This window comes from Lissotriton vulgaris, chromosome 1_2 (genome assembly GCF_964263255.1).
Source record: "Lissotriton vulgaris chromosome 1_2, aLisVul1.2, whole genome shotgun sequence".
In the NCBI taxonomy this organism is placed as follows: domain Eukaryota; kingdom Metazoa; phylum Chordata; class Amphibia; order Caudata; family Salamandridae; genus Lissotriton; species Lissotriton vulgaris.
The window spans coordinates 78,522,076-78,538,659 of NC_141686.1; the positions used below are offsets into that span (position 1 = coordinate 78,522,076).

The 16,584-nt window shown below is 48.4% G+C and overlaps 1 protein-coding gene across 1 annotated transcript in view; it reads left to right on the forward strand.

Annotated features, from left to right (window-relative positions):
• B4GALNT3 (beta-1,4-N-acetyl-galactosaminyltransferase 3) overlaps positions 1-16,584 on the forward strand; it is a 919,815-nt gene that overhangs the window by 893,586 nt on the left and 9,645 nt on the right. The window contains exons 18-19 of the mRNA XM_086952836.1: positions 422-575; positions 2,713-2,839. Of these exons, the coding sequence (XP_086808962.1) occupies positions 422-575; positions 2,713-2,839 (281 nt within the window). The remainder of the gene's footprint in view (positions 1-421; positions 576-2,712; positions 2,840-16,584) is intronic.

Below are 16,584 nucleotides of genomic sequence, written 5' to 3' on the forward strand. Positions count from 1 at the left end.
TCTAGCATGTCTCCTCTTTTGTATATTCCCCAGATCAAAGAGGTGATAGAAGGTGGGAGATCATTCTGTATCTTAGGCGCCACGCTCTGGAATGATCTGCCTGTGGAACATGGTTATCTCCAATTTTTCAGTTTTGAAAGACTGCTGAGAAGTTAACTTTGTGCACAGGCTAAGATGTCGGGTCCTCTTCCTTCTTTGCAGGCAGTAGGAATTGACTTTTGCTTCATTGTGTCCTTTCGTTCAGATCTTTGATTTATTTTTTCATATTATTCTTTCTTCACTATATTGCTAACACCGTGATGCTGCCGCATAACTTCTTTAGGTTCAGTCACTTTGATGTACACTTAATGTTGTGTGTTATCCCTAATTTAGTGAAGGAGAAATTACCATTCATTAATACATTCTCTCTTTTTGGTTTTAGAATCCTCACAGCATAATATTCCTCTGTGACCTCCACATCAATTTTCCAGCTGGGATCATTGACTCGATACGAAAACACTGCGTGGAAGGGAAGATGGCCTTTGCTCCCATGGTCATGAGACTGCACTGTGGAGCCTCTCCTCAGGAACCAGAGGGTATAATGAGATAGATTCATGTCAGAGATTCATTGAGGGCTGGACCATAGCTATAGAAATATAGAGGTTCATCAATGCACTCTTTATTAAAGGTGTAGTTCTGTCAGTCAATTGGTGTGCTATCAAGTTAGTATTTCTCCAAGTACGGTATTATGAACACATGCTTGTCTTTCAACTTAGGGGACGTCATGATGCACAGCTTTAATGTAGCCGAAGATTCAACAGAATCATTCAATCATCTTTAGTCATCAAAAAATAAATGCAAATTAATTCAAATTGTAGAAGAATCCAGCACTTAATTTTTCAAATGTGAACTATTGCTTGCCAATAAACGTTAATCATTTTTCTGGTGATTATTAATATGCCCAATGCATTTCAGATACTACATATCCTTCGTCAGGGCATAAGTTTTACACCCTCATCCCTTTCGGGCATGAATACATTGGTGTTCTCGACAAAATTCCAAACACATCGCCGGGAGTGAAATTTCACAATAGATAGCATTTGAAGAATTTAGAGTTGGATTGTTCTGCAATTTTAATTTATTTGCAATTTTTTCTTCTTTATTATTCCAACAACCATCAGCCAATGCGTTTCGTCAGTTTTACATAGGACTTCTTCAGGGCAATATCAATCTAGGGAAACATACCATCCAGTATTTTGTAACCCGGGTGCCACAATAGACTCGAGCTAAAAATACCATATGGTGTCTGTTTAGGTTTTCAAACAGAAAGTCCAAGTGTAGCTGGTACAATTTTGTAGCGCAATTCAATGTCCAATAGGATTCTAAGTAGCGAGTGGTATGATAGCCATAGAAAAAATATATCAGACTTGCAAGTTCAATTAAGAACTAGCCCATAGCAGTGGAGAGTATCCACCCTGACTTGAGTAGAAGTACAGCCTGGCGAACTACCGCCTTCCAGAAGCGTCGTATAAATACATGCACACAAACGTTTTAACCTTCATTTAATCCCTGATGAGGTCTAACTAGGCCGAAACTGTTGTAAGGTTCCTTGTGTTTCCACTCACAAGGTACCTGGACTGGCTGTTCAAGCTCAATTGTTTTAACTAGAGCACACCAATGTTGATTTGCTTGTGTCTGGTTCCTGTCTGACCTGGCATGGTGGTCAAAATACAATGGAAGAGAAAATGGACAGGAATGTGACCCTGAGTAATTGCCAGTGGCTGAGATGAATTCAAGTGTCACACCCTGTTTGGGAGACCAAGGGGCTAGCAACAACTATTGGACTTAAGTCATGGGGGCAGGGGTTGTTTGCCAGAACTGATTCGCAAGATCAGGATTGGCAGACTTTTGTGTGCATACAGTGCATCTGTGCATGCATAAATTCCATGACTAATGTGGAATCTACATATTCTCAAATTTAGTGTTAGTCGGGTTTGTGTATGTTTTGGAGGGGTCCCACCTACAATAGTAGGTGATCATGAAAGAACTTGTTAGTTTGTGAGCATTAAATTACGTCCTATTGACAGAATTCTACCTTGAACATGCACAAAGGCAGAAGTAAGTGTTTTTGCTGAGTGGAAATATACAGGAAGCCACTTTAACCTGTGAATATTGACAATAGTATTCCTCTAGTAGCAAAAATATTTTTCCCATGGAGAAATAAATTAAAATAACATTAAATGTGAAAAGGCACATATACATAAACTTTTTTCCATCTGCTGCTGCAAAATTTGTTTAGGGAAGTGTTACGCAGAGCAGTACTTCCTGAAATCCACTACTGCTTTAGATTTCTAGGACTAGTACTCATGAGACTTTTCAAATCCCATAGAACTTAGAGAAAATTAAAACTAATTCAATAGTTCCTAATTTCTAAACTGGCCTCTTGTGTATCTGTCCATAAGCTTGAATTGTCATTTTTCTACAGGCACTTATCCCCTGAGCAGTCTCTACACTTATCAACTCCCCCCCCTTAATTTCTTTTGTACAAACGTCTTTTTGACAAATTTTGATCTGTGTCAAAGACCATGCCAGATGATTTCAGAAATATGTGGGAGTGGAACCTAGCAATTGGTTCAGGAGAAAGGGGCAACTGTGTTTATTGCAAGTAGAACCTATCATCTTTTACAGCTATCTGGTCCTGATGATGCTGTTGTTTTATTCCTTTGCCTTTAGGTTATTGGGAAGTGAACGGGTTTGGACTTTTGGGTATCTACAAATCAGACCTGGATGCTATTGGTGGGATGAACACAATGGAGTTCCGTGACAGCTGGGGCGGAGAAGACTGGGAGCTTCTGGATAGGTGATACATTTTGCATAATTTCTCATTTGTTTTTACTTTCTCACAGGATTGCGCTTTCAAAGAAGTACTACTGTTGTATTGCTGGAGAACAGTCTCCCTCCAACATCTTGCTCTGGAGATGTTATTTTCTGTAGCTGCCATTAAAGATTTGAATTCTTAGATTTATCATTATGTTTCAACTTCATGTTTCTCCCCTAAGTCTTACTTGTGTACTTATGACATAATCTACACAGATTCACACAGACACACAAAGTCTAATATGAATCTGTTATGGTTCTCTGTTTGACTCGGCTCTAAATTTGTCACAACACTGATTTCCTCAACTGAGCTTCTGTGTTACAAATTTCACTGAAAGTAGTCAAGGCACTTCGTATTTTAAGTCCCATGGGAATGTTCACTGTATGCATAAACTATAATTGCACCAAGCTTGTCACAGAGACACACTTTACTCGGCATAGGTCCTTTATTAGGTCTCAGCCTGCGTAGGCTGCGCTTGCGCAGTCTCGCTGGGGAGATCTTATGTTTTTCAGAGTGGGGCTGGAGCCCGCCCCTCTTCTCCATTGGCTGGCTTCCTAAACGGAGGCCAGCCATTGGAGGAGAGGGGCGTCTGTCCATTTAAGCCCCTTCTTTTTGGGATTCGGGGTGTGTTTTTTAGTTTCTTTCTCTCCTCTTCCCATTGGCTGGAATTTTACATTCCAGCCAATGGGAAGAGAGAAGAAAGAAAAACATGCCCTCGAATCCGAAAATGATGCTGTGTTTCTCTGAGGCATTTCTGCATGACCTCCGAGAAACATGGTGGTGTGTGGTTGTTCCTGCTTCAGAAAATACAAATGGGTAATTCCTGTTAGAGATCATATCACCTTTTCACATAGAGAATCAGAATCTGCAGCAGCAAAAACCTGCTCCCGAACAACCCCTCTGATGCCTGGTTATATACAGGATGCTCGTTTCCTGCGGCTTCCATGCAGCTGACACAAACTACGTTTCCTTATGCTTTAACTCCGTATACTCGACGCTTAACTAACTGTTGCACAATACATCTTTCGATAATACATCTTTCGAGGCGAGCATCCAGGCGGAGGGTCAGGGGTCCCCATCCCGAGCTCACCTTTTGGTAGGAACTTGAATGTGTAGCAGCCCAGGGTCGTGTGGGGAGTTGAGCGTGTGGCTAAAATTGCAGGCTTCCCTACAGGAGACGGTCAGCTGCTTGCAGCTCTTGGCGGGGGGGGGGGCTACCAGCCCCCGATGACAAGAGAAAAACTTCGGGACTTGGTGTGTAGGGATACATTGAACCAAAGCCTTCTGAAGTGTAATTTAATTTGTAGTTCTCTCCTCCTGGCAGTTAGTTGTTAATGCTGGTTGAAGCAGTGATAATTGCAGCTATCTTTCGGTTTCGAAAGGAAGCAGAACCTGATATCCGCTTCTGCTTTCGCGCCATCTTGGAATGAGACCGCACCAGCAGCCCTCAGCAGCGGGTTAAGCGGTAGATCGAGCGCAGTGTTCAAGAGTTTGTGAACAGGAACAGCACGTTAGCAGCCACGGAGTACAGTGTGAGTTGAGGTAGACAATGCTGTCCATCCCGCGGCACGAGGAGGGTCTGCGCATGGCGGACTATCACTACAGTGGACCGGTAGAACACAGATTCTCCCCATACACCATTAATGGCGGGTAAGGCTTGGAGGGGAAGGGATGAAATTTGAGTTGATGCCCTGTCATGCATGATGTGCATTACATCTCAGGAGGTGTCAAAGAGACTGAGTGTTGCGAACTCTTTCTCCCCCACCCCTTTATTCTTTGGCTCTTCAAGTTTCCTGATTACCTATTGACTTAGTCAGGATTGCAAACCATTGTGTGCGACTGCAGTGATAGTGAGATTGATGTAAGGCCTATGTAGAGGTGTCAGCAAAGTGCAGTCCCAAGGATAACGCAAATACATCATCTGGGGAGGGGAGCTAACCCGGTTTACAGCTGTGGGGGATATAAGTGGTGCCAGCAGTGTGAAGCTGCGGTAATAGAGTGAGTGGGGTGGCAGAGTGCAGCGAATGTGAGTGCAGCTGGCGGAAAAGCCTAAACGAGGTCTGAGTAGTGCGAGCGTACGAGTGATTGCAGGGCCCGTGGAGAGAAGCCAGCAGAGTGCAGCTGTGGGGCGAGTATAGAGCCCATGAAGTGGCGCTAGACAAGGGAGAGCTTGTGAGGGTACGGGTTCATGCAGTCTCCCTTGAGGGGTGCCAGCAGTGTGTGCAGCTGTGAATGTATAATCTGGAAAGGGGTACCAACGCATTGATGGTATGAATAATCTCTCCGGGGGGGTCGGTGTTTGCAGCCGAGGAGGGGTACCGGTGAATAAAGGGCTCACAAAGTGGGGTCGGCAGTGTGTGTAGCTGCGAGGACACGTGAAATGCATAGGCATATAAGGACTGGCGGTGATGCGAGAAGCTGGTGGCTATGTAGGTACAACCCACTAAGAAGGGGTGTTGTTGTCCGCACGGTAGGTACTGTGCAGATAGTGAAAGGGCTCCCTCCCGACTTGCAGCTGGAGAGTGAGTGGGCGTGCCCTTCTGTTGTGCAGCTGGAGGCAACAGTTAAGTAGTGTGGTAGGGGTGTGCGGAGGGACTGAATGCGCGTTCCACCAGGCTATGAAACGGGGAGTATTGTGAGCGTGCATTTTATATAACAGTCTTTGGTCTTGTCAGTGGGGGTGGAGAAGGCACAGATTAAGCTATTGGCATTGTATGACAATGCCATTTATTTATCTGTTTTCAAAACCAACACATAAATAAAAAAATTGTCATTTACAATGCCAATAGCTCTAACTTTTGCAAAGGCGAGACCGTTGCATTGTAAATGCTTGTTTGTTTTTAGGTGGAGCCTAGGCAGCGCATGCGCTGTCTCTTCGATTCTTGCTGTATTCACTCTTTAGGCTTACATCCCATCCATTGCCTTTTTACAAATGCACCAGTCACATTACACATGGTAAGGTTCATTTTTTTGTTGTGTGGCGATAGTGAGGCCAGCGCTGCCCCAGTATATTCATTATTTCCCCGCTACCTGACAAATGGGAGCAGCATTCGTCCCTCCCACGTCACTGCATGCCCGCCCGCTTCCTCTTCCTGTTGTCCTCTGTCCCCTACGCAGCCATTTTAGTTGTTGTTGTCCTCCTTCGTGACCCGCCCCGCCTCCCAGCTGAGACGCCCTCGCCCCTCCCCCTCCACCATCCATATATGACAGTTCTTCCCGCGCGCAGCGTCCACGCGCAGCGACCGCGCCCAATCCGCGCCGAAGGTGCGCCAAAGGTAAGCCCGTCTACGCCCGTCCGCGCCTGGACCGCGCCCTGCGCCAGTCCCCCTGCCCCTCGCGCTGCCCAGCCCTCCCGCATTACCTACGATGCCGCCACCCTCCTAGCCCTTAACCCCGGTCGCGCCCCCAACTGCGTCCAAGCCGCTCCTGGACGCACCCATGGACCGTTCTCCTGCCTCTCCTGCAAATTCAGCGGCACCGACAACGTCTCCGCTCCGACCACACCACAGATTCCCGACCCCAACCACCTAGAATGCATCCTTCTCAACACCCGCTCGGTCCACAGGCACGCCATTGACCTTTGGAACCTACTAGACACCATCTCTCCAGACGTCGCATTCCTTACGGAAACATGGATGAACGCCTCCTCCGCCCCTGACATCGCCATCGCTATCCCTGATGACTATAAGATTACACGCAAAGACCGCACCGACCATACAGGAGGAGGAATCGCTATCGTCCACAAGAAATCAATCCGCATCTCAACCAGCTCTGACGCCAACCTCGCCAACTCCGAACACCTTCACTTCCAGATCCACATCGACCCCAAGACCACACTCAGAGGCACCCTCCTCTACAGACCACCAGGACCCCGCGCAAAATTCAGTGAAGACATCACAGACTTCATCACCCCACACGCGCTCCCCTCCAAAGACTACATCCTTCTGGGAGACCTCAACTTCCACCTCGAAAAGAGCAACGACCACAACACCACCACCCTCTTGGACAACCTCGCCAACCTCGGACTTAAACAACTGGTCACTTCCCCCACCCACATCGCAGGTCACACACTCGACCCCATCTTCACCTCCAGCAACCATGTCTCTTTCAACCACACTACGGAGCTCATCTGGACTGACCACAGCTGCGTCCACTTCACCTACAACAAGCCGAAACCCATCATCCACCTCCAACCAGCTCTACAAAGAAACTGGAACAAAATCACCACGGAGCAGATCTCCACATCGCTCCTTCAAACCTCCCCAGCCCTCTCTTCTAACGCCAACGAAGCCGCCTCCAACCTCACCCTCTGGTTATCCAACACCGCCGACACCTTAGCTCCACTGAGAAAACGCCAACACAAACTTGGCATCAAGAAGGCCTCATGGTTCAACGAGGACCTCAAGAAATCCAAGAAACTATGCCGCTCCCTTGAAAAGGCCTGGAAAAAAGACTCATCCACCAGCAACAAGGACGCCTTCAAAAACGCCATCCGTACTCACCACCAACTGATCCGAAAAGCCAAGAAAACAGCATTCAAGAATCGACTCGACAACAACGCCCACAACAGCAAGGAACTTTTCAACATCGTCAAGGAATTTTCCAACCCCTCGGCCAACTCCAACGACATCACCCCCTCTCAAACCCTCTGCGACTCCCTAGCCTCTTTTTTCCACAACAAGATTGCTGACATCCACAACAGCTTTGACAACCAACCCGGAAGCCAACCCACCCTACCATCAGCTGACTATCTTCCCCCCGTTAACACCCTTAACGCCTGGAACCCAATCTCCACTGAGGACACCATCCGCCTGATGAATTCCATCCACTCTGGATCCCCCACAGACCCATGCCCTCACCACATCTTCAACAAAGCAGACTCCGTCATAGCTCCGCACCTCCGAGACGTCATCAACTGCTCCTTCACCTCCGCCACCTTCCCAGAAGACTGGAAACACGCTGAACTCACCGCCCTTCTGAAAAAACCAACAGCAGACCCCACCGAACTCAAAATCTACCGCCCCATCTCGCTTCTTCCATTCCCGGCCAAAGTCATCGAGAAAGCTGTCAACAACCAGCTCGCCGCCTTCCTCGAAGCCAACAAATCCCTCGACTCCTCACAATCTGGCTTCCGTGCCAAACACAGCACTGAGACCGCCCTCATCGCAGCAACAGACGACATTCGAACTCTACTGGACAATGGAGACACAGTCGCCCTCATCCTCCTCGACCTCTCTGCAGCCTTCGACACAGTCTGCCACAGCACCCTTTTACAGCGCCTCAGAAACATCGGAATCCAAGGAAAGGCACTGGAATGGATCACCTTGTTCCTCTCCGGAAGAACCCAGAGAGTCCGCCTCCCACCATTCAAGTCCGAGGCCTCTGAAATCATCTGCGGCGTACCACAAGGATCCTCACTCAGCCCCACCCTCTTCAACGTATACATGAGCCCCCTCGCGACCATCGCCCGCCAACACAACCTCAACATCATCTCTTACGCGGATGACACTCAACTGATCCTTTCTCTCACCAAGGACCCCAGCACTGCCAAAACTAACCTACACGAAGGAATGAAAGAAGTCGCTGAATGGATGAAACAAAGCCGTCTGAAACTGAACTCAGACAAAACAGAAGTCCTCATCTTAGGTACATCCCCCTCTGCATGGAACGACTCCTGGTGGCCGGAAGCCCTCGGAAACGCACCCATCCCGACAGACCACGCACGGAACCTTGGCGTCATCCTAGATTCTTCACTCTCAATGAACAGACAAGTCAGCGCTGTATCCTCTTCCTGCTTCAACATCCTTCGCATGCTCAGAAAAACATTTCGCTGGATCCCCACCGAAACAAGGAAAACAGTCACCCACGCTCTAGTCACGAGCCGACTGGACTACGGAAACACCCTCTACGCAGGTACCACCGCTAAACTCCAGAAGAAACTACAACAAATCCAAAACGCCTCCGCCAGGCTCATATTAGACATCCCACGCAACGAACACATCTCTGGCCACCTTAAAGACCTCCACTGGCTACCCGTCAATAAGAGGATTACTTTCCGACTGCTTACCCACGCACACAAATCACTCTACGACATCGGACCAGATTGCCTCAACTCTCGACTGTCCTTTTACACCCCCTCCCGCCAACTTCGCTCTTCCAGCCAAGCATTCGCCACTGTCCCTCGCATCAACAAAACCACCATGGGAGGCAGATCCTTCTCATACCTGGCTGCCAAAACATGGAACTCACTCCCCTCTTACCTTCGCCTCACCCAGAATCACCTAGCGTTCAGAAAGCAACTTAAAACGTGGATATTTGACAAATAATCCTCCTCCCCTCCCTAAGCGCCTTGAAACCCTCTGGCTATGTAGTGCGCTATATAAATTTTATGACTTGACTTGACTTGACTCCTCCTCCTCTCTGAGCTCTAATTTTAAAGTATATTTATGGCAACTCCCCAGGGACTGTGAGACCTGTATTATTATGTAATGTGAACTTGAGCGACCTGAAAGTGTTGGAGCGCTTTACATGAACACTAGTTACATTACAAAAGGTCAGATTAATTTTGGGGGGCATTTTTATACAGCGCAAACTCGACCGACTCAAAGGTACTGGAGTGCTTTACAAAAGCGTCAGTTACATTACACAAGGTCAGAATATTTTTTTTGTTTTAAGGTCTGTTATTTCCCTTCTACCTGAAAAATGGAAACATTTTGTTGTTGCTATGTTCAGTGCTCCTATAACCTGGGGGGTGGGACATAAGGCAAGGCCGGTGGCTTGCTGGTAAACTGCGGTGAAGCCCGCAACCTCACACAGTGGATCACCGACTGCGCCGACACCCTTGCTCCTCTGAAAAACCCTCACAGCAACCTCAACAGCAAGAAAGCCGCGTGGTTCACCAACGATCTCAAAGACTCTAAGAAATCCTGCCGTGACCTCGAGAAAGCCTTTCGCCACAACCAGTCAACGGGCAACATGACAGCCCTCAAGAACGCCACCCGCAAACACCACCAGCTGATCCGCACCATCAAAAGTTCATCCTTCAGAGAACGACTGGACAACAACAACCACAACAGCAAGGATCTCTTCAATGTCATGAAAGAGCTCTCCAACCCCAACGGCAGCAACAACGACATCACGCCTTCTCAAGACCTCTGCAACTCTCTGGCCACCTTTTTTCACCGTAAGATCGTCGATATAGACGACAGCTTCGGCGCTCAGAACACATACCCCACCACCGAACCTACACCCCCCACCACCACCATGTGCGCCTGGACTCAGGTCAGCACGGAAGATACCACCCACACGATGAACACCATCCACTCGGCCTCCCCAGACGATCCCTGCCCACACCACATTTTCAACAAAGCCGAATCCATCATCGCACCCAAACTTCGGGACATCATCAACAACTCCTTCATATCCGCCACCTTCCCGGAGAGCTGGAAGCACGCAGAGATCAGCGCCCTCGTGAAGAAACCCACCGCAGACGCCTCAGACCTCAAGAACTTCTGCCCTCTCCCGCTCCTCCCCTTCCCTGCACAAGTTGTCGAGAAAACTGTCAACAAACAGCTGACAGCCTTCCTGGAGACGAACAGCTCCCTCGACCCATCGCAGTCCGGATTCCGAGCGAACCACAGCACCGAGACCGCCCTCATCGCGGCCACCGACGACATCCGGACCCTGCTGGACAATGGAGAAACCGCCGCCCTCATCCTGCTCGACCTTTCGGCTGCGTTCGACGCGGTCTGCCACCGCACCCTGACAACCCGCCTCCGCACGCCGGGATCCAAGGAAAGGCCCTGGAATGGATCACCTCCTTCCTCTCCGACAGAACCCAAAGAGTCCATCTCCCACCCTTCCTCGCAGAAGCCACCAAGATCATCTGCGGCATACCTCAAGGCTCCTCACTCAGCCCCACCCTCTTCAACGTCTACATGAGCCCCCTCGCAGCCATCGCACGCAAGCACAACCTCAACATCATCTCCTACACCGACGATACCCAACTGATCCTCTCCCTCACCAATGACCCCACCTCCGCCAGAGCCAGCTTCCAGGACGGATTGAAAGACATCGCAGACTGGATGAAGCTCAGCCGCCTGAAACTGAACTCAGACAAGACGGAAGTCCTCATCCTCGGCCCATCCATCTCCGCCTGGGACGACTCCTGGTGGCCCCCCTGCTCTGGGCCCCCCACCCAAGCCCACGGACCACGCACGTAACCTGGGCTTCATCCTTGACTCCTCCCTCACGATGGCCAAGCAAGTTAACGCCGTTACCTCCTCCTGCTTCAACATTATCCGCATGCTCCGTAAGATCTTCCGCTGGATCCCCGCTGGAACCAGGAAAACGGTCACCCAGGCCCTCGTAACCAGCCGTCTGGACTACGGGAACGCCCTCTACGCTGGGACCACCGCCAAACTACAGAAAAGACTCCAGCGCATCCAGAACGCCTCAGAATGACTCGTCTTGGACATCCCCCGACACAGCCACATCTCCGCCCACCTGAGGGACCTGCACTAGCTCCCCGTCAGCAAAAGGATCACGTTCAGACTCCTCGCCCACGCACACAAGGCTCTCCACGACTTGGGCCCGAATACCTCAAAAACTGCCTCACGTTCTACACGCCAACCCGCCAGCTCCGCTCCACCAGCCTTGCCCTCGCCACCGTCCCACTGATCCGCAGAAACATCACCGGAGGAAGATCCTTCACCTACCTGGCAGCCAAGACCTGGAACACCCTCCCCACCCACCTACGACTCACCCAGGACCATCTCTCCTTCAGGAAGTAACTCAAGGCCTGGCTTTTCGAGCAGTACTTGCCCCCCCCCCCCACCCCACCCTCCAGCGCCTTGAGACCCTAGCGGGTGAGTAGCGCACTTTACGAATACTCTAGATTGATTGATTGATGGTGTGAGCCGTGTTTTCAATGAAAAACTCTGAAGAAGGGTGTCTGGGGAATAGAGGCCTGGGGTGGAGGGATGTGACCTCTCCGCCATTGAAAAGTACTTTGCTGCTTTTTTTTATTATAGGCTGCTCGATACTCTAGTAATGCAGCTGCATACAAAATGTTACAGTGCTGTTGACTTGCATCAAGGCACTTCTCTTTCTATCTGGGCATTAAAAAGCCTTGGAATGTGCCCATAAATGTTTCCTGAGGCAAGCCTGTATTCCTGAATCATACTGCATGACCCAGTGTTTAGTAATTGTACAGCTCTTCAATCCCTGGCGGCACAGCACCCAGGATAATGTGCTGCATGACTGAACACTTAAAATGTCCCAAAGGCGAGTCCTATTGGCTATGCCAATGCTTGTTTTCTAAATACACCCAAGCTTGTAGTACATTAACTGTACCTTTGACTTGTGAACCATGCATGAATTGCAATTTAAATGTATAGTATATCTGCTTGGCCAATAGAGTATTTTTTTCTGTCTGCCATTTTGACATCCTGAGATTCACAACGAGGTATGGTTTGATTGGCTACCATTAATATATCCGGTATGCACACTTTCGACAGATGTTTTATTGCAGACAACAAATGCTGGGAGCTCTAGGAGGTTTTGAGGAGGATGCCTGGTCCTGGGAAGGGCTAGGGGGGCACCCATTCCAATATGGTGGTGTGCAGTGATGTTTTTCTGTTTCTAATATGGTGCAAGTTATCTCACTCCAGCTTTCTTTTGACCTTAGAATGTTGGAATGTGAAGCGGTGCACCAGAGTAGAAAATGAAACCTGAATGTCAGTGGACATGGGTGTTTACTGCTGGTATCCACAGACGACATAATTATCTATTTTGTTCAATAAAGTATTAAAGTACCTGCTCCCCTCGTACCTGGTGTTCTGTTCAATTGGCAATAAGAACTGGAATATCGTTAGACGTCGAGTCCAGGATAAGGAGACCAGTGGCCGGTTTGTGAGGGAGCCTATGCTGTTCCACAGCGTGTGAGGAGGCATCCTGAAGGCATTGGGTGCTTTGACAGACTGGAACCATGGATGAGCAGAGTTCAACACACACAGCCAGTGTGTGCGAAAAGGTTGCTTACTGCACTAAAGATACGTGTCAGCCCCATGACTTACGCAATAGGGTTTACCGAAAGCGCAGCTTCACACGCGAGCAAACACAGCTGCACAAGTGGTGGAAAAGGGAGAGGGCATACTTCACAAGAAGGGAGAGAACCCCCTATTCAGAAGCGAGCCGTCCTATTTCTAAAGAGACTACACAGGTGACTTTACATAGGAAGTAATACAGTAGAATACTGGCTTTTTTAAAACAAGCAGAGGACTTAAACCTGCATAACAGCAAATTGACATAAGGGACCCTTCCAGGCCTGGGGTCTTTTGCATCACTCTTTTTTAATAAACTGTAAATAGCAATTGGCACATTACGAATTGGTATCATAATTAATATGCATTTTGATACCAGTTACAAGTAATATACTTGCCCCAGTATTGGAACTTTCATAGATTCCCATGCTTTTGTATCATTCCCCGTCATCGGAATTGGAGTCTCTATAACAAAATAACATAGCAGTAGGTACCAAAGAGTATGAAAAAGGCCTAGGCCACATTCCCTTTTGTAGCATATCCGCCTCTTTTTGTAAAAGAGACCAAACTTAGGCATCAGCCAATCAGAAGAGCCTCATCCCATAGAACCCTCCTGAAGGAACCTCAGAGCCTCAGATTTTCTACCGCATGTTGTGCTTAGGGAGTCTCCTTTGAGCTCTGCTCAAACTCTTCTCTTCAGAAGTTTTTTTTAAGCCATGTTCCACCTGTGGCAAGAAAATACTTTTTGTGGAGGATAAGCATAAAGATTGCATCTACTGCCTCTATCCTGACCATAAGGCTTGCGGACTGCAAAATCTGCCGCACCTTTTCCACCAAGACCCTCCGGGATCGTGAGGGTAGGCTTCTGACCTGGCTCCAGAAGTTGAAGTCCAGAAAGGACACAGTCTCCAGTGACAGAGAGGACTCTTCATCTGCGTCATCTTCTAGAAGGTCAGTCAAAAGGGGTGGGGTTTCCCCTTCTCCTTCTGTGGAGCGTTCTTCTAAGGCCTCAAAAAAGACCCCCAGAGAGTCTGAGAGCCAAGTTCCAGGCGAATCTCTTCACCAAGGTGAAAAGGAGAGGGTAGGACCATCTACGCCTTCTGTCGAGATGAAGACTGATCAAGCCTTCAAAAACCCTCTTCCCAGTCTTCTGGAAAATCTGACAGAAGTACCAAGTCGTCGACGATGAAGGCGTCGTCGCGGGCTTCGACGATGACAACATTGCGACGACGACAGCAGGAGCGTCAATGGTCTTGTCATCGACGACGTCCATCTCGTCGTCGAGTAATCTTTTTGTCGACGACATTTATTCCGTCGACGACGGCAATATTGACAACTCCATTGTCGACGGGATCGTCGACTATTTTGTCATCGGAAAAGAGGATTACCATCTCTATGACCAGGATCACACCGGACATGACATCTCCTAGGAGAGTTACCCCCTTCCTTCCAGCTCTGCTTTTGGAGGAGGATGACGATGAGTCAGAGGATGACGAACAGGACTCGTATGGCTATGCGAATAGTCCTTCTCAGCTTCTGGTCAAATGTCAGGAGACAGATTCTGACAGAGAGTACAGCCTGGAATGTGGTTATCACCATCATCTTTCTTCCCAGCCACAACAGTACCCGACACAGTCGGTATCTGTTCCTTCATCTGTGGTATCTGTTCCTTCATCATTATTGCAGGACCTTCAAAATATGCTGCAGGACTATAAATCAAGATGTTCACATCCTGCTGCTGCTGTTCCGACTGTGTAGGACTTGCCTGCCCCTGTGGCTCCGCCAATGGCTGCTCCTGAAATGCCATCTCAGGTGTCATCTCGGCCACAGACACCGGTTCCACAAGAGCCTTTCTTTCCATTGGACACCCATGATGATTCATCGGAGGACGATGAAAATTATGATGGAAGGCCTGGTCAAGGGGTGGAATGGGATAAGTTTGTCATTCCAGACCCAGCTTCTCCGTGTCCGGATACAGTGGACACCCCGCCAGCGGATATAGGGGGGTTTCACAAGCTAATGGAGAGAGCGGCTGGCAGATTCAAACTATCTATGCCTTCTGCTTTCACTGAGTGTTTTTTATATGATTTTAAAGAACCTTATAAGAAGATAACAAGATCCATCCCTATTCTTCAACATCTGTGGGATGAAGGCCTTAAGGCGATGAAAAATCCAGCAACGGTGGGCCCTGTACTACCGCTCCTTGACAAAAAATACAAAGCGCCTGAGGATGGTCAGGCGTCTTTGACGGGGCACCCAAGACCGGACTCGGTAATCTCACAAGCGGCACAAAGGAAGTCTCGCAACCCCTCGGCTCCTTTGACGACTCCTCCGGATAAAGAGGGCAAGAGGCTTGACAACGCCGGAAAAAGATTTTCTTCAATGGCAAGTCTGTTGGTGAGAGCAGCAAATGCCTTGGCGATATTAGGCAGGTACGATCGCCAACTTTGGTGTTATATTTCGCCACACTTAGATTAACTTCCTCCGGAGTCCAAGACAGAGGCAAAAAAAATCTTGCAAGAAGGGGAAGCAACATCAATGGAAGTCATAGACTGTGCCATGGATATTGCCACAACAGCTTTTCGTTCCTTGGCTGGAGCTGCAGTTCTTCGTCGCCAGGGGTGGCTTAAGGCGACCTGGTTCAGGCCCGATATCCAAAATAAGATCTTGGATTTGCCCTTTGATGGAGAAGCACTATTTGGAAGGCTATTTGATGACACCCTCCAAGATATTAAGAAATATACTGAGACTGCTAAGTCTCTGGGTACGCTTCAGTACCGCAAAGCTCCTTTTAGGGGTTCCAAGGGCAAGAGCACTTCCTACAGAGGCTCTTATCAACAGCAGAGGTACTTTTTTCTGTCATAGATGAGAAAGCACCGCTGCAAAGGTAAGTCTCCACCGATCATAGGAGATAAATAGGTCGATGATCTGGCCTGTTATAAAGACGCTGAATCGTGATTGATAAAGTTCAAAGTTCTTTTAATACTCCATTCATAGAAACCAGCCAACGCGTTTCGTTCTGTCAACCAGAACTTCTTCAGGGCGCAATCGATGTTTCAAGGCGTATGGTATTTTCAAAGCAAGTTCATCTTTCGAAATTTATTCGTTTTCTATATTGAATTGTCCTGCTACGGTGGGCCCATACATTTGGATATTTCCAAATATCAAAGTAAGAGTCTAGCTTACTTGTTTGCTGTCGAACACGGTATTCACCTTATCTATATGAAGTATTCACACAGCGCAGTAGAATGGTCCCACCTCTTATTCTGTTTCAAGAACCAGATCGAAGTCACCTTAAGGCAGTTGCCTGTGGGGGTCGGTCCCGTAATCCCCAAGTGGCGTCTCAATATCCAAACGCGGTATCTTTTCGGAAGGTGATACCGCGTTTGGATATTGAGACGCCACTTGGGGATTACGGTCCCGACCCCCACAGGCAACTGCCTTATGGTGACTTCGATCTGGTTCTTGAAACAGAATAAGAGGTGGGACCATTCTACTGCGCTGTGTGAATACTTCATATAGATAAGGTGAATACCGTGTTCGACAGCAAACAAGTGAGCTAGACTCTTACTTTGATATTTGGAAATATCCAAATGTATGGGCCCACCGTAGGAGGACAATTCAATATAGAAAACGAATACATTTCGAAAGATGAACTTGCTTTGAAAATACCATACGCCTTGA